Source organism: Podarcis tiliguerta (genome assembly GCF_965153285.1).
Source record: "Podarcis tiliguerta genome assembly, chromosome: 2".
NCBI lineage: Eukaryota > Metazoa > Chordata > Lepidosauria > Squamata > Lacertidae > Podarcis > Podarcis tiliguerta.
In genome coordinates this window covers 23,761,981-23,784,602 of record NC_139535.1, presented here as the reverse complement: position 1 = coordinate 23,784,602, position 22,622 = coordinate 23,761,981, and the positions used below count along the sequence as shown (strand labels likewise).

Below are 22,622 nucleotides of genomic sequence, written 5' to 3'. Positions count from 1 at the left end.
ATTTTGTCACAATATTAAGGGTATCCAGTGCTCTTGATTTATACAGAATTTAAAACAGATATTTATGACTAATGGTGGCTCTGACAAGGACAGGCAGCCTTACATGCATCAACTTGATGCATCCATAAAGTACAATTGAGGCTGCATCAGGCATCAATGTACATTAGCAAAATAAGGAGACAATCACGAGGGAATAGTATCCATGCCACATGTATATTGTGACCGTCCAGAATTATGGAGTGGATCTGAACATGTCTAGTGAACATGTTTACTGGTCCATCTCTATATTTTTGAATATTCACCAGACATGTAAGGGATTGTCACCGTCAACAGTCCCTTGTGATAGGTAACATAGTCTCCATATTTTGGTTATTCAGCGTATCTTATGTGCAGGTTATAGCTGTGGATTAGCCATCTTTGAGCTACACTAACAACCTTGAAGTTACATTTTTCTGGCATTCTATATATTTCCTCCCACTTTTTAAAAAATGGGTCCGGATTGCATCCATTGCGTCCATGTTCCAAATTAAACTGTGTTTTGCATGCTTTCTGGTTCAGAAAGTAGTATGATGCAGTACACCTCAAATTGACACCAAAGGAACATGGTGGGTATTAAAACCACAACCACATGAAAGTCACTCTAAAGTCAATTGGTGACATCCATTGTTGTACACCAAGCTGCAATACAGATTTATTATTTCACAGTGGAACTTTCCCTTCCTCTTCTCCCCAATGTGCCAGTAATCTGTTCCAGAAGATCCCCCAACCCTCCAGAGTAGATTTTGGGGACCTGCAAAGAGGATGAGAAGTGGGGGAAGTACAATCATGTGAGCAGAAATAGTCTCACGTGATGTAGAACATCACTCAGTAGAAGAATTCAAGCTCCAATGAATTCTAGCATATCATAAAACGTAATGCAAAAGATTCATTTATATTTGCACATGGAATTTTAAAATACATTGTTTAGAAAATAATAATTGCAGCAACCTTTGGGTACATTTCTATAGGTACAGTTCTGCACAGATATCTGAATAACTTCAATACTAAAGGGTCCTGCTCGCTAATTTTCACTGCGGTTATCTTACTCTGCTAGAGAAGCATAATATGACATGCCAAAGTTAGGTGGATTTTAAGAGTGTTCTTTGTGATAGTTCTTGATTTGCTGTAAGTGGCTTAAGGCAATTCGTACCATATTACAGCTTATAAAACAGAGCATTCCTTGTACATGTATAGTCCTAATGTGATGTGGTAAAAGAATATATTTTGTTTGGAGTAGTCAGAAGGTGTTGATTAGCTGCAAAAGACAACCTGCATGTTAAATGGCGTAGGCAATGAAAGTAAGAACAATGGAACAGATATTGAGACCAAAATGTTGTTATTTGATCATGTAACTAGTAAAGCGCAATCAACCCATAACCGCCTTGCATTTTGCAAAAAAAGAGATAGTTATTGCCACTTCTAACACAACGTTGTGAAATATCTTTAAACCTTTTAGAAGGCAAACAAAAACAATCTACTTCTGCATCCTTAAAGTGTTGAGTAGTGGCCAGACTACATGCAACTGAAGCCTGGGGGGAAAAGTGGATTCTTTCATATCAGAGGAATTCCCCATAGGAGCAAAGGAGGCTGACTTGTCCTGGGACAAGACTATTTCTTTCTCTAGCCCCCTCACCATGATTTTAGGCAGAGGTCTTTCCAGTCACCTGTTATCTGATCCTTTTCACTGGAGGTGGCAGGATTTGAAACCCCAGGACAATCTCCATTCAGCCCTCCTGCCATTTTTTAAAAAATCCCATAGAAACTTAAGAGGGACATACATGGATGCTGCTTTTATACTGTTGGTCAATCTCGGCAGCATAGAGCAGCATGCAGATGTGGGTCCACATCCAGCCAGGGATGGCAATTAAGCTGAAAGGAAGCCTGAGCCTGTTACCAGTCAACAAATATACATTTGCATGGGGCAGACAGAGGTGTCCTCAGCCTCCTCCATCATCCCGTCTCCATTTAGGGCGAGTATGAGGACCAGTGGCCAGTTGTTGCAGCTGGAGAACTGTTTCGGCAGCCAACCCTGCCTATGTTCTCCCAACCGTTACTTTCCTATCCAAGGAATCTCTAGCAATGAAAGAGTGGAAGTAAGGGTATGAAAGACTTTGAAGTTGAATATAAGGAGTGTATAGCTACAGAGTTCTCCAGAAAGCATCTGGGATTGTTCTACACTAGCAACTGGGTATGCTGCAATGCTACAGCTAACAGTGAAGCTGTTGCATCTCTAATATGCTGAAGGAAGCTGAAGGCTTGGGTTCTAGGAAGCCATCAGAAACAGAAAGCACTGAGAGCCTAAAAGGCACAGGCAAACTTACAAGATGCCTTCTCTTCCCAGGGGTCTTTTTCCCCAGAGCTGAGTGTTTGCTTGTGATTCCAACCAGGAGTCCAGCTAGAAGGGATCTCCTGAAAGCAGGACAAGAGTTGTGCATGAGACTAGAGGCATGGTGTGGACAGAATGTGTGCTTGATTCTATTTATTGTTTCAAAGAAGATAAAGTAATTCCTAGAGTGTAAAGACAGAAAGTGCTGCAGCACCGTAGATTATACCCAATCATCACAGAAAAATATCCACAAGGTGGCAAAAATGAGCAGTTTTCAGATAGTGGAATAGCTTCTAAATGGTATTGAAGTTTCCCTGTGTTTTCATACCCACCATTGGTATTGATTTATCCCATATGATACCAGCTTTTTGGTACTTGTACTGAGCAAATATATTGCTTTTCACACCATCCTGAGAGTTTCACTCCTGTGCAATGGATGTGAGAAGAGGTTGAGCATCTCAGCAGGGCAATCAGCTCAGAGTCATTGTGTGAATCAATACCTCCATACGAGAATGTCTAGCCTGCCACTATTGTTTCTGAGATTATAACGGCCCTCTTTTGAGCTGTTACAATCAGGTAAATCACAACAGCTACGAAAGACATGTAGAATATGGAGATGCTAATTCCTACAAACTGATCTCTGCAGGGAAACTGCCCATCCAAATGCCAGCCAGCCCTGCTCTGTCCCTAAGTCCCCAAGCTAGAGCGAATCAGGTCTCTTTAGTACTCACACATGCATAAATAATAATAAAAAAGAAATCTTTTTTTAAAAAAAATGCTGTTAATGTAATCCTGAAAGTTGAAAGGTTGGTCCTGGAATTTGGACTTTTGTAGTGTGACGGTGTTCCTGGTTCCGCCCACTGCCTTTATAACCTAGCATGAAGCAATTACATCTCATGCCAGAGTTTGGCAGAAGCCATCTATATGCACTTGTTGGCATCGGTAGGGAATCAGCAGGGGTATTTTAATTACTATTGTGGTGCATGTTGCGGAGCTGTAGGGAAATATGCACAGACCCCTCCCTGGTTGCTTTCAAAAATACTTCTTCCTATTTCCTTTTGTTTTTACAATTTCATTTTTAAAAAAAGAAAAATCAGAGTAGTGGATCAATGTGCTGAGAACTGCACAATCCAATCCATAGGTCATGTGTTTTAAGCTGTTTTGTTTTTTTAAAAAAATACTTGATAAGGCCAGCTGCTATGGCCACTTTGCTTTACGCTGTTTTCTTTCTTTATTCCTCTCGCTCTCTCTCTCTCCCCACCCTTTTTTCTGCTTCACTCTCTTCCCCATATTTTTCTGCTTTGGGCGCCCACTCATGTGCGCGGGCACTCGCAAACAAGCACACCCCAAACTGCAGTTGCGCAACCCAGGCGTGTTTGACAGCTGCAGGATTTAAATGCCAATCAGCTCTGAAATATATTTTTCATCTAGGTCACTGTAGGTGTCTAGGTCTGCAGCGACTGGCAGAAATGTGCAGCTGCTGGCAAGTTCAGTAGCTGGAACATATTTAAGGCTGGTGCAGAGTTGAGTTACTGCAGGGCTTGCTGCACAGCTAAGCCGTGTCTCATGGGTGCACTTGTCCTCTGGCTTTGGTATTCCTTTGAGGAAATGCCATTCACGTCGTAACTGAATGGGAACAGGTCAGATGAAAATGGTCTGCAGCAACATAATTGACCCATGCATATATTTGGTGCAAGGGAACGACAGCCTTTTCCAAACATTGCTCTTGTTATCAGCATTCGTTGTTTTAGTTTAATTTTTTTGGGCGGACACACACAAGCACACACACGCAGAAGAAGCTTGCCAGGGGAGGCACAGTTGCTATGCTAGCTTCCTGGCAGCTGGGTTGCTTGAAGTGGTCTGAAGGTCAGCATAGTGCAAACACACCAGCAGAGCCAAGGAAGCTAACCTTGTCCAGAAAAAATTGCCCACCTGTGACCATCTTAAATATTTCCGTGTTAAACAGAGTGGTGTGATGTTGGTCCATAAGACTGAATGGGCGCAAAATACAGAGATAAGGACAGAGGTTCAGGAGGCCGTGGAAGCCAGCAAGTCTTCTCCAACTCAGAAAGGCAAATAAAGCTCACTTTCCTTTTTGGGGTGAGCTTTAATATGCCCTCAAAGGGCTTTAACCAAGACTAGCCTGGGATATATTTTTTTCCTCTAAATCAGAGATTATGAGTTGTCCAGATTGCATGCTAGATAGGATGGCTGGTTCCTAAGAGGCCTACAGCAGGCTTCCATTTCCAATCTTTTCTTGACTCACAGTGGTTCTATGAAATTCTGCCCCCTTGACCCATAGCATCCTGGGGAGAAAATATCCCCACAAAGGGAACAAAGGGAAATACTAGACAAAATCAGAAATAATGTGTTTAGCATGAGGCAAAAAAACTTTACTAGTATCCCTTCCCTTCCTTAGCCCATGAGAAATTAGACTAAGATGTTTTGGGACATGAATTGATGGATTCATTTCAAGGAAAGGGGAACCATTTCAGAAAAAAAAGGGAGAAAGAAATTTAGTCACCTAAGTTGTATAGGTATTCCTAACATAAATGTTATAAAGAGCATTCAGAAATTTCATAAAGCTCAGTGAAGCTTTCCAAGTTCTTTATTATTTGTGAGGAATGTGGACTGAGGTTCTGGTTCAGTAGGGCTGTTCAGGAGAGATTCCTCTATGCATATATGCAATATATGGTGGGGCAGCCAGATAGCACATCCTGACCCTGACAGCCATGCAGCTACTGCTCTTGCCCCTGATATCCACTCATTGACAAGGGAGGGCCTATGTGCTTAGAGCAGCAACTTGGCCCGACAGGCCTCCCCATATTTGTCATCCCAAACATGGCTTGTTAGATTGCCATGTGGGAAAAGTCACCATATCAAAAGGAAACGTGAAAACTAAGACCTTCAGGTCACCCATTATGGTTATGGCTGACCATTATGGGTACGATTATTTGGCTTTTGTTTGTGTGACAGTGTGTATACCTCTTAGAATGGGATGGATGGTTCATTAAGATTTGGGATACCATCCTTCACACAGGCTTCTCAAATCCCATTGGCTTCAGTGGAATCCAAGCAGGCAAAGTTTGTGTGGGATTGCTGCCTAAGGGAGCAATCCTAAAGCAATATCTGCTGGGATGATCAGGCTAGTATCCTAGAATCATAGAATCATAGAGTTGGAAGAGACCACAAGGGCCATCGAGTCCAACCCCCTGCCAAGCAGGAAACACCATCAGAGCACTCCTGACATATGGTTGTCAAGCCTCTGCTTAAAGACCTCCAAAGAAGGAGACTCCACCACACTCCTTGGCAGCAAATTCCACCGTCGAACAGCTCTTACTGTCAGGAACAGCTCTTACTGTCAGGAAGTCCAGGCTGAGCCAGGAGGTTCCTGGTGTAGCCAGGCTTGTTGCTGTTGTTTAGTTGTTTAGTTGTGTCCGACTCTTCATGATCCCATGGACCAGAGCACGCCAAGCACTCCTGTCTTCCACTGCCTCCTGCAATTTGGGCAAACCTGTTGTCTTTGTCCATGGAGTTTTCTTGGCAGGGATACTGGAGTGGCTTGCTGGTTCCTGCTCCAAGTGGATCATGTTTAGTCAAAACTCTCCACTATGACCTGTCCGTCTTGGGTGGCCCTGCACAGCAAAGCTTATAGCTTCTCTGAATTATTCAAGCCCCTTTGCCATGACAAGGCAGTGATCCAACAGCTCAGCTGGAGGTATGCTGGAGTATCTTCCCTCATCCTTGGCTGAGCTTGGCAGATCTTAAGCTGTAGTAAGCCCTGAAGAAAGGGCGCTCCAGGGATGTGATGTGGGAGGGACCAAAGTGGGGAGAGGACTTAGGCCAGATCCTAAGACTATTCAGCTTGGTCATGTGACTTGGCAACCCAGCATCAGTTAAGCTGTAAATGGTGGTATAACCCAAACCGTATTTTAAAGACTTGTTTCCCTTCTGCCAGACTTAGGTCAGCTCAGTAGACAGTAGCCCCATGACTGAACGGAGTTTGGATCTGGTGTAAGTTTACGCCAGCTTCATATATATAGGATTGCTCCCTTACAGTTGTGCTTGGTAGAGGCAAGTGTTTCTACCACCCTGAACATACAGCCATTTATAACATTTTTAGAACACTTTCAAAATTACAATTTACCAGAAATCATCTCCCTGTAAAGAGCCAAACAATTAGGTTCTTTCTTTCTTTCTTTCTTTCTTTCTTTCTTTCTTTCTTTTCTCCTTCTTTTCCATCTCTGGAAAATGCAAGCAAAAAGAAAAGGGCTTCTGGCAACAAACCATGTAGATAAATATGCCAGACTCCTTGCAGACAGAATTGTTTAGAGAAGTGCTTTGGCTATTATAATGTTGATCTTGAACATAACAGAAACTATAGGAGAGGTACATTCATCATATAGAATTTGTTGTTGTGTGCATACAGAAATATATATATATATATATATATATATATATATATATATATATATATATATATATTCCCCCTAGGCTGATATCACAAACTATATGACAGATGGGTCAAGTCCTGATTTGCAGTATTCTAACATTTGGAATAGCAAAGTAACATATTTGATAGAGCTGGCAAGTTTTTATATATGATTCAACCCAGAATATAAAAGCCACTAGAATTCCAAGTGGAAAATAATGAGCTGGAAACAATCAGAAACCACACATTTTTTTTAAAGAAAGCGAGAGATTTGAGTACATATTTAAATTGCACAAAGAATGCTGTATAGCAATCCTTTTAGCCCAGAATGGTGTTATTTACTTTTTTCAAAATGCAGTCATTGCAAAACAATTCGTTTCTGTACTTTCTGCTTTTTTTTCAGTTAATAAGTCTCACAATATCTAGAAGAAATCCATAGTAGGCAATATTTCTTGCCACAATATGGGTATAAAAGGCATGCAATGCTATTTCACATTTGACACATGCAGATAAAGTTTTTTTTAAAAAAAAAAACCATACACAACTAATTGACTGTACTAAAATCCTGCTTTTTGCACTTGGCTACATGAAATAACAATTAGCATTCGCACTGAATTTTAAGCATCCTAGATTGTGAATTCTTGTAGCATAGTGGAATCTGTCGACTTCAGAAAAAAATGTTTGTTGTCATAATTGTGTAGTACTTGAGTTGACGATAAGCAAAACAGCAGCTATTCCATTTGTACTTTTATCATTTCTGCTTACTTTTCGTTCAAAAGTTTTCATCTTTTTTTGTCACTGTTTATGAAGTCACATGTGTCTTTACTTTTGCTGTCTCTTTACATCATTCACGAACAGCTCGATCGTCAGTGCCCAAGCCCCCAGCTGGGCCCACTCCATCCACTCAAACGCAGACTAACATGATAAATCAGATGCTGAAAGGCATACCTAAGCAAGCACCAAGTAACCGTAATGGTTTTCCTTTCTTTTATTAAATATATCTTTCTAGTTTAGCCTTTTTTCTCCTTAATTTGCTGTTAGTTTAGATCTTAGGAAAGTAGTCTCGACCGTAGGCTTTGAAAAAGAGAAATTTCCTAGCGCAGCGCTTCTAGTAAATAGCATTGGTTTCAAAATGTCCACCTTTTTTGTCTAGCAATGTCTGACATATGCAACATTTTCAAATATCAACGTCAGCACAAAATAACATTGTTGTTGCATAACATTTTGCATGAGATATGTGAATCTGTATGAATTAAATTAAGTATGAAATGATTGAGAAGTATGCCGTTTCATTGAGCAGTGCTCCAGTTGTCCACAATATGGTTCTCTAAAATGGAGGAGGTTATAATTATTATTATTGTTTTTAAAAATGTTGTTGAAAAGAAAATTAAGCTTGGGATGAATCTACCTTTCATCTAGAGACAAATTCTTGCAGGTAAGCTTGTGGTTATATCTGCTGGTTCAGCCTCTCCCCACGTGTGAGTGGAAGGTACAGCCCCAAAGGGATGCAGTAGCCAAGGCATTGTATAATAATAATAATTTATAATAATTTATTATTTATACCCACCCATCTGACTGGGTTTCCCCAGTCACTCAGGGTGGCTTCCACCGAATTTTAAAAACAATAGAGCATCAGACATTAAAAAACTTCCCAAAACAGGGCCGCCTTCAGTTGTCTTTTAAAAGTCAGATGGTTGTTTATTGCCTTGACATCTTCTGGGAGGGTGTTCCACAGGGCATGCGCCACTACCAAGAAGGCCCTCTGCCTGGTTCCCTGTAACTTGGCTTCTCACAGTGAGGTTGGCTTCTCGCAGTGAGGGAACCACCAGAAGGCCCTCGGCGCTGGACCTCAGTATCCGGGCTGAACAATGGGGTGGAGACACTCCTTCAGGTATACAAGACCGAGGCTGTTTAGGGCTTTAAAGGTTAGCACCAACACTTTGAATTGTACTCAGAAACATACTAGGAGCCAATGAAGATCTTTCAGGACCGGTGTTATATGGTCTGGGCGGCCACTCCCAGTCACTAGTCTAGCTGCCGCATTCTGGATTAATTGCAGTTTAAAAAGCAAAAAGAAAATAATCACTTAACATAATTGAATATTTAATAACAATAATTTTATTATTTATACCCTGCCCATCTGGATGGGTTTCCACAGCCACTCTGGCGGCTCCCAACAGAACACTAAAAACAGAATAAAACTTCAAACATTAAAAACTTCCCTAAACAGGGCTGCCTTCAGATGTCTTCTAAAAGTCAGATAGTTGTTAGTTTCCTTGACATCTGATGGGAGGGCATTCCCCAGGGCAGGGGCCTCTACTGAAAAGGCCCTCTACCTAGTTTATCTGGATAATCATAATGTTATTGATAACCTCTTTTATTATAACCCTCATACTGCTGGGAGGGAGAGGGGTAAGTTCCCAAACTCAGTAATATAATGTGCCCTAAATATGGCGTTCTTCTACCTAACTACTAGGAGCACTGAACACTGCACATTTTGGCAGTCCTTGTGTTTTGTCACTATTTCTCTCGAGGCTCAGTGAGAGATCTGTTGCCGTTGGTGTGGGTACAGTTAGAGTTTGCTAATGCAGTCTTCCCCAGTGCTATTTTCCTAGAAAAAGAGGTGCCGGATCTCACCATGTGACAATAACTGCCTCCCTCGTTCTCTTAGAATGGCAAGGGTGCCCACCTGAGTGGTGCCAGAACTGAGTTCCGGCGAGTTCCAGCTGAAACATCCCTGGTCTTCCCCAACCTGATGCCTTCCAGGTGGTTTGGAGGGCAGCTCCCATCAGCCCCTGTTGAGGTGGCCACAGTGCCCACCGTAGTGACGCACAAATGTAGATGTAAGCTGGTGTAACACCACTGGTATCAACTGGGATGAATTAGCTTAAATCCTTTATTCTAACATTCCTAATTTCTGGATCAGTTTAGATAATACTCAAAATCACAAACAGTGTTTGAGATCCCCAGCACAACCATATGTATGCATAAACTGTGAAATCAGATGTTCCCTATGCAGATAAGACCAAGATGCTGTCTCTAGGAAATGTATTTTCAAGTAGTTACTTGATACCATCTCAACTGCAAAGTAAAACAATTTGTACCGCATATTTAAATCCAAAGCTGGAGCACTGTTTTCATGGTATAACAACAAACGTGGCTTTATGGTTTGCTCAGTACTAACTACATAGCATTTTAACCCTTGCATGAAGTAGAGGTTCCTCTTTTCTTTTCTTTTTAATTACTATTATTAATTACCCTGGGATTTTTCTTTTCTGTTCTTTCTTTTTTTAAAAACAAACCAATCTGTTGGCCTTACATTGAGCCTATCCTGTCTCACTCCATTTTAATTCAAGTTCTTGTACTACAGAAAATGTAGGTCGGTTAGTCACACCTGCCAAAAAGCTAGAAGATACAATTCGCTTGGCGGAATTGGTAATTGAAGTCCTACAGCAGAACGAAGAGCACCATGCAGAGGTGAGCAGCTGTGGCCTAAACGTTTCTGAGCGGGGACCTATTGGACCAAGTGTCATCCCTCTGCGTATTGCACCTCTAGTTCTAGGGTGTGAGCAAGGCAAATCCACTGTCTACCCCCCAAAAATAAAACTAAATATCACTAAAAAGAAAAATAATTTTACAGGGAAAGACCTTTAAGGCTACAAACCCCTACGCACATACCCGGGAGTAAAATCCTGCTGACCTCATGAGACATGCCTTTGAGTAGATGCATATAGGGCTCAACTGTAGAAGATTGATTAAACAACTATGGGCATAATTGCTTAACCATCACTTTACATGCTGCTTCAGTTGGGCTGGGGTTTAAAGAGGCAGTTCAGTTATGGATCGTACCCACCAGTGGTCAGATTCTATTCTCAGGTTCTGTTCCAATGTAACATTTCGGAGAAGATTACCTGTGGAGAAATCTATGGAGAAAACATTACATTGGAATGTAAAAACTACATAGATTTTGCAGGAGGGATCTGCAGTAAGAGAATTTGATTGCTTCTGTTCCTTGCAAAAATAAAAGAAGAAGAACAGAACCCCAAACAGATATACTGTGCATTACAATATAATGTGTTTTTGCCTGGGTTACTCCACCTGGTATGCCTCAGTTTGAAGTCAGTTTACCACTAATAATTTTATGTTGATTTTTTAAATCATTGTGGGATGCAGCAAAATTTGGCCAGTTTTCTTTACCTGTTGAATAACTACAACATAAAAGGTTTCTAATTGAAGAGGTGGGTTAAGATGAGTTGAAGTTTGAGTTTTCTTGTTGTGCAAAAGCCATATTATATGTACCAAACAGCCAATAATAGAAATTAACCAATGAACTGACAACTGCCCAGGATAAGTCAGGTCTCTATAGATGTTCAGTTGTTCATATGCTTTAATATGCAAGGAACTAAAGCATGCAAAACAGGGCCCAAGAGTACAGCTTCCGTTACTATTCATGTTGTCAGAAGTCTTGGCACAACTTGTGCCTTTCAGGGGGTAAGTTCTCCAGCAAAGGAGAGCTGGTTTAGTTGCCACTCTTAAAGCAGTTTAGAATCCTGTTAGGATTCTAAAGCACACATGTATTAATCCAAAAAATGAAATTCTGACTCCTAAGTAGTCAGTGTGCATTTGCCTTCATGTGGTGGCAGGATTCCATCCCCCCATATACAGGTGCATATATGAAGTTAAATTTGCATGTAAACTCATATCCAATGTTCTTTGAAAAATGTAGTGATCTGTGATAACCTTTTTTTTTATATAAATGATCCTCTTAAAATTAAGATAAAACTATCCTTTGTTTATAAATTTTAACACTGCAGCGTTAATTCCCTATTTTCTCCTTTCCTTTTCATTGACGTTTCTATATTGTTTTAAATACATTTTAACATAAATAATTTCGCCATTAAAAAAACAACAACAACCATAAATCAGATGTCTAATAAAAGCAGAGTAAAATTAATTTATTTCTAGTGCGCAGCAATCCACGAGTCCCAACTAATGCCTGATTGCATATTTAAATTTCCTCCCTGTTTTTCTACTGTTCATTCAATCTTGGATGATCCTGGCAGGGGAAAGAGGTATGTGACTAAAGTGAATGAAACAAGTCACCTCCTGTCATATTTCCGTGCATGCCCTCTCGGTGCCATGTTTCCTAATGGGATCTTCCCTGGGTCATCCTTGCTTTGTAACTCTGGAGCCAAGGAATGTAACAGCAACTTCTGTCAGAACTGCTTGTGGAATTGTAGCCCTACATGGCAGGGCCAATGTGGGGGGAAATTCTCCAGCCTGTGCATGTAGCGATGGATTTATTTTTACAAGCACTGCAGTTACATCCCAACACTTGTCCTACCTGCCTGGGCTCTTTCCTCAGCCTGTTTACCTCTGTTGCTCAGCGTACACCTGATCTCTATATAGTTTTCCCCTGCTGGTGATAAAAATAAGTGCCAAACTATTAGCTAGGATAGCTATAGCCTTCCTCTGATTTTGTCCATTGTGTGTATTGTTTTGGTATACGGTATATATAAATATATATACAAAATGTACATATGGAGAGAGTGTTGATCCAAGGTTCAGGAGTGGAGCAAATTCTGCTTTCATGTTGCTGAAAGACTAGCCGTGTTAATTCAGAAAGAGCATAATTCTGGGCAGCTGTGGTGGCATACGTATGGCAAATAATACCTCTTCCCACCTCACTATCTCGCCTTTTTCATATACCTCGTGAAGGAATGAGAAATCGGCAATTGTTCAATAGCAAGACAATGGCAACAGCTGATACAAGTGGCCAATGGCTGTGACTTTGAGGCATAGGTTCTGTAAGGGAAAGCAGTTCACCACATGTTGAGAGCTACCACATGGAGCAATATTGGCAAGGGACATGTCTGCAGCGACCAGTATACACATGATTCTGCTAGTCCACCGTTATCCAAGTAGAATGCAAATGGACCACTGGCGAACAGCAACCACACAGGACCCTTAGCATATGAGCCCACCTTGACTGAAAGTAGTTATCTCTTAGAGCAGAGCTGGGGAACCTGTAGCACTCCAGTTGCTCTTGGACTCCAGCTGCCATCAACCCCAGCCAGCACGGCCAGTATGCAGCGAAGATGGGAGTTGTAGGCAACAGATTCTCCATCCTGATTTAGAGAATCAACACAAATCCATTTTGGGTTTTATAGATCAAGAAGACTGATGTGCAACAGAGCAATCCTAACCCCTGACCTGCCATGCTGAAGGAGGTTAGGATGTGGGCAGTACCTGGATCTGCTGGGATCCACTGGCAGGGTGTGGGGAGCTCTGCCACCATTGAGGTTCCCACTGCACCCTCCAAAAGCATGGTCTCTAGTGACATCCCCACCAGCGCAAACCCTTGAAATGGGGTGTTTCAGCAAAGGTAAGAGGGTTAGCTTGGCTGGCCAAGAAATCTGCTGGATCTTAAGTCGACCCAGCTATCCACAATTGGCCTGATCCACGCCTTTCTTCTCTGCTAGCATTTGCACTGTCTCCACCCCTCCTTCCTAGCCAGGCCAGCACAAGCAACAGGGCCACAGATGCAGCAGTGACTTGTACACTCTGTTCAGCCCTGCTGGGAATTAGGATTGCTCCGTAAAATAAGTAAGTGTAGCGTAGATTGGTGATGTTATAGATGCTATGGCCAGTTGCCTTTCCCCTTCTTCCTCCAGATTTACTGACTTTGTACCATTAAAAAGACAACATGAAAACATGCCCTTCTCTTACTTTCCATGAGTTTTCATAGGTACTTTTCAGGATGCTTGAGGACTTCACACACATCCTTACATCACTTACTGACAACCATTTAAGACAAGCAGCATGAGCACATGGGAAGGGTATTGTAGAATGCACAGTGGATGAACACACCTGTTAATGCGCACACCTTTTAAAATTCTTTATACCAAGTGTAACTACGCAGAAAGGGAAACAGCTGTCTTGGGGGGGTGTATTGAGAAACATTATCAGGAAAAATATTTCTTCCTAGTTCATAGTGGGTTTGTTAACAATTAGCAAGCGCACAACACTCCTCACTCTTGCCTCCCCCCCTCCAAAAAAACCCAGAGAACAGTGAAGATTATCATTAAATATGTGCTGTACAATTAATTTCATTTAAGCAAAAGGGCCCTGAACTGTGTTGTTGAACAGTCGCAAAAGCTAAAGCTCCTGTTCAGATCCCAACAGACATCTTATAGCCTTTAAGTCTATGCCATTTGTCTCATTGTTTGTAAACATTTCCCTAAGTAACAGGGCTTTTTATAAGGCAGTAGCTACCATAGGCAGTCTCAGTACTGCCGTTCTCTCTCCTTATGTATGTATATGTAGGAGTATGTATATATGTATTTTACCTCCTGTGAGACATGCATATATACATGAGTTCCCATGGGTGTGGGGGGGGGGAATTGTAGGTGTGGTGATATAGGGAGGATACTTCCTTTCCATGCTTGGGACAAAGAAGGTAAGTAGATGGCAAACTAAACTTTTCTTTGTTGGACTTTATTGTTGAGTAACACCATGTTACTTCTCTCGATTTGGAGAAAGAAGGAACGATATACTGTGATCACAGGGCAATAAGCTTGTCATGAATGAACAGACTTACTGAGTGCAAGCTGACTGCTACTTACAGAGTGAAAAGCATTGTTCTTCGGAAATGACCGTGATCCTTTCTTCTGAATTTCTAAAGCATTAGCTCTCTTTCTCTCTTTTTCTTTTTTTAACTCATAGGTATGTTTATTGTGTGTGGACATTATTACTGATAGGTTTCTTCCACCCCTGCCAATCCAATGTAATTTATAACACAGTATTTTAGTCGAGAAGATAAAGCAAACCCTGTGAAGATAACAAAAGCAATCGATAACCTGAGCCAAACAAAGCAGAAAATTGTGAACACTGTGCAATAATTTGCCAGGGAAGAAATACAGAACTTTTTAGGATTACAATCCCTTGAAATCTCCGAAAGGATTTCTGATGGGCCATTGTGGAAAGCAAAATGCTGGACTAGATGAACCTTTGGTGTGATCCAGCAGAACTCATCTGCATGAAATTTCCGTAACAACTTGTCTGTTAGAATTAAATTTCCCCTGAAAATCTGGATATGATGCAAATCAAATATTTGTACAAATCAGATATTTACAAAGGCGACATTAATAGAAAATAACAAAGCGATTATAGCAATTACATATAAAGTAATATAGAGCTCGTAATGTGAAAGTGTCGTGGAACTATAATGCTATATAGAGATTCAAATTTGTATAATCTTAAACCCTCACACCATGCCTTGATATTTCATACTATGGATTCCTTGGCACATATCCACATAGGAGTTTTCTATGGGAACCAGGACAAAAAAACAGTATCTGAACAAAGAGAACCCCTTTGTGTCTGTATTGGCACATCAGAGGTACAATTCCTCCTGGCTTCCTCAGGACCTCCTGTTAAAAAATAATATAATCCATGTCATGGTGCACTGCTTGTAGTAAAAAAAGGATGCCTGAGTAGGTTAAGGAATAGTTTAGAATGAGAAAGTTGGCAATTTGGGCCCTTCAGTGAATCATTGGAATGTTGATTATAAATTTCTGTTAATGTCTCGAAAATAATGCATTGTAAAACAAAGTAGGGGTTCAGTCCATCCATTCATTTCTATTTGAACCGTTTCCCCCATCCACTGATAAAAATATACCCTTGCAATTGACATGATTAATCACTAACAATTTCTATTCAGTTGTATGTACTTACTCATTTTATGCACAGTGTCTCTTAGCCACCTTCCAGCAAAAATGTCCACAAAACATTTCTAATTGAAGACATGTCTAACTGAAACAGTATAAAACAATCATTTAAAACTACATAAATCAGCAATTGGAAATCTGTTGTTAACTCCAGAAATGACTGGCAGAATAAAGAGGTCTTCATCTGCTTCTGAAAAGAGCTTGGAGAAGACTACATAGATAGTACAAAACTAAGACATACTCAAAGTAGGCCCAATGGATTTAAGCAGTGCTTTTTTCTATATATAAAAAAATGTTTAGGAGTACTCTCATTGTCCTACTTATATTGAAATACTGCCCCTCAATGAGGCCAAGCTTAGATTCACATACCTGCATCCACCCAGAAAAAAGCACTGGATTTAAGTCAGTTGTGGTTTTCTTGGTCCTTGATTTCAGTGGGTCTACTCTCTCTGAGTATGACCTAGTTGGATACAAACCATAGAACTCTCAGGGAAGCACATTCCATAACTCTGGGGCCACCACAGAAAAGGCACTGCTCCTGTCAGATTGACAGTGTTACCTCCTCGGAGGATGGAACACAGAGCAGGACCGCATTGGCAGATTTAAAAATGGCTATTTAATCAAATACTTAGCCTTTTTCTCACTTTCAAATCTAACTTTTTTTCTCCCCTTGGTAAATGCTAATGACTTTTTTTTTACCTTGTATAAACACTAAGCTGTTGAATAGTTTCCGTATTGCCAAACAGTTACTGCACAAGGTCCTGTTGACAACTCCACTCATACTGCATGTTCCTCAGCAGAAGTGATTTTAAACACGCATGCATGTGTTCCAAACACATTCACATCTGAGTCATGTATGATGTGAATGTCACTTCAGAAAAGCTGTACAGTGAATTCTCGAGGACCCATGCGCATGACAAAAGAGTTACTTCACTGATATTTCTTGGTTTTCAACTTTAGATTTATTTCCTGCTGTAGGCACAACCTGGCTTGATGCTTGATGGTTCTTCTAATGCCAGCCTTCTAAAACTGGGTGGTAATTCTTCCATTCTAAGTGGGGCAAACCATCTTTAATTACTTTAAAACTTAAATGAGTTAAATTAAGGTAGGGATCTTTTTTAATTGACTGGTTGACTTTGCATTGTTAATGTGAGATGTTTTAGGGCCCGTCAGTTCCCGTGCAAGTGCTGTTCTCACATTGCAGTGGTCAGTCAGATTCTAGATGGATTTTTGATAGCATCGTGGGAAAGAAAAGGAGAAAACCCACAAACACAGTGAAGAAACTCCCAGATGTTTTATATTTTAGACAAAGAACTAGTTTACCCCTCTAGTAAATAGCATGATCTGAAAGAAATTGAATGGGTTATTGTAAACTGAACAGGCATGCATCCTTCTGTTGCATTACAGATATGTAGAGGAAGTATACAGTTCTGATTCAACGCTCCTGGAGAAGTTCCTGCCAAAAAGTAGCAGGGGCTTGATGGATACACCATATCTGCACTATGCTAGCATTTTGTACTGCTGTTCTCTTTACAATAAAGCTAGTTTCCAGTAGGATCCCCATTAGTAGTTGTTGTTTTCAGAATGCCTATTACACATGCGAAAATGCACTGTGGTTTAGGATATCACTAATACTTCTTTCACTTTTTTCCCCCCTACTCCATTTAAAGGCCTTTGCTTGGTGGTCAGATTTAATGGTTGAGCATGCGGAAACCTTCCTTTCCTTGTTTGCGGTGGATATGGATGCTGCACTCGAGGTCCAGCCCCCAGATACCTGGGACAGCTTTCCACTCTTTCAACTTCTAAATGATTCGCTTCGTAGTGACTGTATGTATTGGATTTGGCCATTTAATGTTCCTTCTCTGATAGGGCCAAACAGTTGTTTTCTGGTTCTTTATGGAATAAAAGTGGCCTTGGATCATTTGTTTGACTCTCAGTGGTTTTGGAAGAAAGGCATTATTGTTTATTCATACTCAGGGAACTATGTACCTTACATATGTGAACAAAGACAGTATCAAACCTTTCTATTGCCTCTTTGAAAGCAGCTTATAAATGAATAACACCAGTCAGTTATGCAGTTGGTTGGTGGTACTTGTTAGCAATGCTTTTTATTAGCATGAGTATGCTGAGGCCATCAATTTCAGTAGGTATACTCTGAGTAAACCTTAGCTGAATACCACTTTGTATGCATAATAAATGCAAGGGAGAACCACATGTGCCACTGTAGAGTTCTTTGAAGTTTCTGCTTCAGTTGCTCATGCAATCAGAAAAAGAAGTCATGTTTCAAAAAGAAAAAGCGGCTTTGCTCTGTGGTAGCATGGACAGCTGTAGTGAAAACTTCAAAGAAGGAATGTTCAGAAGTTTCTACTGCATGTGCAGATCGCTGTGTTATTTTTGTTTATTATGGCTATCGTATCCTCCTTCCAATTTCTTCATGGCAATAGCTCATTGATGTAAGTTAGTGATTCCCAGCTGATGGATCAGAACTATCTAGTTAGGATGGGGAGCCCACAACCCTCCAGATCCTGTTGCACTACAATTCCCATCAATCCTGGCCATTGGCTATGCTGGCTGGAGCTGATGGGAGTTAGAGTCCTGCATTGTCTAAAGAGCCACAGGTTCCCAAACTCTGATCTAGGTTGTGGGAACCTGCAGGCAGAGAGTGTCAAGCATTGTGTGGGGAAAAGATGTGAGTGGGATTGGTGTCTGAAGTGGGTTGAAAGGTGAATCTTAAATAAAGACAAATGTCTGTGAAATAACATCTGAGCTTGCATCTTACAAATTTCATGATGAGCACTGGCTGCAAGCCTAAGGACATTCTATACCACAAACTTCAACCCATTTAAGACTGCAATTAAACCCCATTGAATACAGTTGGGTATACTTCCAAGCAGACCTGCATCAGGTTGTGCTGCACATGCTGCAGTTTCACTTCAAGGACACATGGAAGCTGTAGTTCCAAAGAGCTGGATACAGGGATTTTTCATGGCATTTTCCGCACTCATTAAAAAAACTACAGTTCCCATGATGCCTTCGTATTCAGTTTATTTTCTATGGGATCAAAGATCCAAGGATTTAAAGTGACGCATCTAAGAAAGTCTTAATCGGTACAAAGCATCTTCAGCATTTTGTACCCGGTACTAAGAACACAACTGTTTTGCTAATACCTGTGTTGCCACTAACGAGTATGATTTTATTGTTTGCTCGTTTGAAGAAAGATGGTAATATTGCAGTTACTAGCCTCGTCAGAATCCCTGAAATGTAGAGTAAATGGTTTGGTAGCAAAGCCTTTTATTTGGCAGGACCTTTTCTAGCTGAATTGTTTTGCCCTGTAAAGTATTGTTTTGAGCTCAAAAATTTATGCTGCATGATAAATATGACAGTCTGGGTTGCTGCGAAAGACTTCTTACCATGCTTTTATTTATTTATTCTAGATAATTTGTGCAATGGAAAATACCACAAACATCTTCAAGACCTGTTTGCCCCACTTGTTGTTAGATATGTCGATCTCATGGAATCCTCAATTGCACAGTCAATTCACAGGGGATTTGAGCGGGAGTCATGGGAGCCAGTAAAGTAAGGAAACCTCCTTTGATACAATTGGAGTTTTCGGGTACAAGAGGACTCATACGCAGATGAATTAGTAAAACAGTAGATGCTCTGTGAATGTTTTTTGTTTGGGTGCAAAAAAAATAAGGTCTTGAAAGAGAAGTCCACTGGTTTTATGGAAGACTTTATAGATACTCTGCGGTATATTATGCATTGTTAATTTTTAATTATTTGCATTCTGGAATGCAGAGGTAGAGCATGAGTGAAAGTTCTCTCTTTTCGCTCTTTATATCCCAACTGTTGAACACTTAAGCATAGTGCTGTGTTTTTCACTAAGCGATACTAACCACTTATGATCTAACATAGGAAAAGCTGAATCGTGGGTCAGCTGGTGGTTGTAGCTTCTTTCCATATCACTCTTGCTAGTGCTTGGAATCACACGTGAGAGAGCAGTTGACAAGTGGTAGGATTCACCTTGCTGCTTGGAAGGAAGATGAAGATGGCCAAGTCATTCGGGGTTGAGAGAATTCTTTTCAGAGTATTCGGCTGATCTTTGAGTTGACAGGGCCAGTGGACATGGTTCCTTGCCACCTGGCTCTTGGCCTCAGCTTACAGATAATGGCATTCCTGCAGGTGATATGGGACAAAACTGCTAAGAAGCAGCTCCTACCCCACTGCCAGTAATGCATAAATGAACCTTACATCTAAGACTCAAGCCTAAATCCAGGTACTCAAGAGTAACTAAACTAGTTTGTGCACCTGAGCCTTATGGTTCTAACCTGCAACACTTATGTTCCTTACGAGAGAAGTAGGGGAAAACTTATTCTTTTCCATATTCAAATGCATTATTATTGTTATTTTTGTTGTTGTTGTTATATCAAACATGTGATGGCATGTAAAAAGCCTGATCTTAGACCTGATGCCATTGAGTGGTTCTCTAATAACTGTCGTGTTCCCAGTACTCGTGTGAACTGCTTCTGAGTTTCTTACTGGGAGGCAATTTCTTCTTTTGACCTACCATCAAGCAAAAAGCATTCAGAAAAAAAGATGGAAGCTTTCAGGGAAATTTGCCCAAAGGTGGAATTGCGTGTTACTTGCTAAGACATGTAATGAAATTGTGAAAACCACCTCTAAGGGGCAAATCTGCTTCATGGGGAGGCTCTTTTCACCAAAGAAAACTGGTTCTTGTCTCAAAACATGTTTGGAAAATACATTAATAGTTGCACCATAAAAATTGTGTTTTACATTTTATTTTAGGCAACAATACTGAAACATATACTTGAGAAATAGTGCACGCATATATGCACTTTGTAGTTTTAAATGAATTCAGATTTTCTTTTTCTTTTTTACATGCCGTTCAGTCTATTAGGTCCAAGCCAGAGTCCACAATTTATTTATTCCGCATTAGTTCCATGATCTGCATAACTGAATTGTGGTTTGCAGTCACTTTTTTTTTCCCTGCACATGTTCTCTTTCTTATAAAAGTCTGCTGCTTTTGAATAGCAATCTCTGTTTCTAAATTAATTCAGGGATATTTAATTGTATCACAGTCACTTACCTTGTGCATGAAGATCTATTGATTTTAGTGGTAATGTTGTGCAGGAAAGCTGTACAGGGCTTTCTCTTTATATATTATCCTTAAAAGTTGTATAAAGGTGGATTTTTTTTAGAAATGCCCTTCAAGCCTAACACGGCCACACTCCAGTAGCAACTGGCATATTGAAGTGCCATTGGTTTCAGCCAAAGACTTGAGGATGTAGTTAACTCTCCTGTTAAAATCTAAGGGAATTAAACGTGTGTCTTTGGCTGAATCATGCCACGTGGTACGGGCGGTGGAGGGACTACACTCGTCTATTTATACCAATCTTTTGTCAACTTCACTAAATTCTTACACTGGATTTGTATTTAAGGGTATGTGCCATTTTTGATTTGCAAACGAAAATGTAAATTCATGAAGACTTTGTTGAATTTTGAATATGCTGGTGAAAAGAGAGTGATCCAAATCAGAAACAGGTGGTGCTGCTTGATGGGGAGAATGGTGCCAACAAGTGGAAGAGGAACATAGAAGCTGCCATATACTGATTTGAACCACTGGTCCATCTAGCTCAGACCCCAGCCATGGTTCTCCTGGACTTCAGACAGAAGCCTCCCCCAGCCCATAACTGAAATATGAAATAAAGCAATTGCAGTAAAACAACATGGCAATTAAAACGGGAGACACCAAAGGACACCAAGGAGTGCAGATCTTTGGAGTGGCCACAGAGCACTGCCACCAGACTGCACACATCTGGGCACTCTAGTTGTGCCCTAACAAACTTGGCAACATTGCAGGCAATTCTGGAGCACACATCACAGATCTTACATGCAGTCGCCTAAGCCATCTTCGGCTAGCCCTGGTTATTCCCAGGCTGTTTACTCTGGATGAGTTCTGCAAGCCAGTAGAGTTGTCTACTGCAGGAGATTCCAGACTGCTTTACTTTTGCAAGCAGTCGTCCTATTTCATTACATCTTTGAGAAGAAAAGGCTAAGGAGTAAACCCTACACAAATCCAGAGTGGAGTCTCAAATATTGTTGGATGACATCTTACACTCCTCTTTCCGGCAATTCCTGCAGCCAAGCTGGTGCCAAATGCATTACTCTGCTTTCCTTTAGATGCCAAAAAGAGGGTCTTGTCCTCTGGTCACCCCTGGACCTCCACACTGCCCAGGCTTGTGCCCTGGACAGATCACTTTGGTGCTGCTAATGCAGCAAAAACAACACAGGAGGCAGCAGTTATGATATACTGGTCTCAGCAGCCATAGCAGGCTCTATCATTCTCCAGCAGTCTGACTTCACCCCTGGAGGCGCACTCCATTGTCTCTCAAGACAGACAGGTGCCAACAACAACAACCTGTTCTGAACATCATTAGGAAGTCATCCTGTCTTTCAGGAGGATCTACTCAGCAGCCATTTACTCTTCTGACATAGGAAGAAGGGGAGCAGGATGGACTGCCTTTTCTCCTTTCAGGACTCAGCTTGCCATATCATAGTGTGAATTACCTTCAGCTTGTCCATGTTGTGTAGGAGGAGCTTTATTTCAGTCAGAGTTCTTCCCACCTACCACTGAGACAAAGACTCGGAATCCCGTTGCTAATTACAGTGGTACTTTGTACAGAGAGGCTGCCTCCCCTGCTCTTGGAGTCCAGCCATAGACTGAATGCTGGGATGAGGGACCTGGGGTAGTCCAGATGTCATTGGACTCCAGCTCCCATTAGTCCCAGACAGCAAGGCCAGTAGGTATGGTAGTCCAAGAACTTTTGAAAGGCCACAGATTCCTCATCCCTGGTGCAGCCACCATAAGCCAATGGTTGGAAGCCACTGCTTTAGCATATATAGGGTTTTCAGCCTTAGTTAAAAACAAAGCTAACAATGTGACCTCCATTCAGTGTAAATTATTATCGGCAAATATTCGCTTCCCATTCGAGAGAATTGGAGAAAAGCTTTCAACTTTATCTGGAAGAGAAAGCAAGAGATGCATATGTCTCACGGAGCCTTCTGCTATCTTGCT

At 41.1% G+C, this 22,622-nt stretch overlaps 1 protein-coding gene across 13 annotated transcripts in view; it reads left to right on the top strand.

The window, feature by feature from the left end:
- The window catches only part of CADPS (calcium dependent secretion activator), a 342,990-nt gene that overhangs the window by 237,216 nt on the left and 83,152 nt on the right, over positions 1–22,622 (top strand). For all 13 annotated transcript variants that reach the window (XM_083424654.1, XM_083424653.1, XM_083424660.1 and 10 more), the window contains 3 exons: positions 10,168–10,274; positions 17,197–17,353; positions 18,961–19,102. In XM_083424654.1, the coding sequence (XP_083280780.1) occupies positions 10,168–10,274; positions 17,197–17,353; positions 18,961–19,102 (406 nt within the window). The remainder of the gene's footprint in view (positions 1–10,167; positions 10,275–17,196; positions 17,354–18,960; positions 19,103–22,622) is intronic.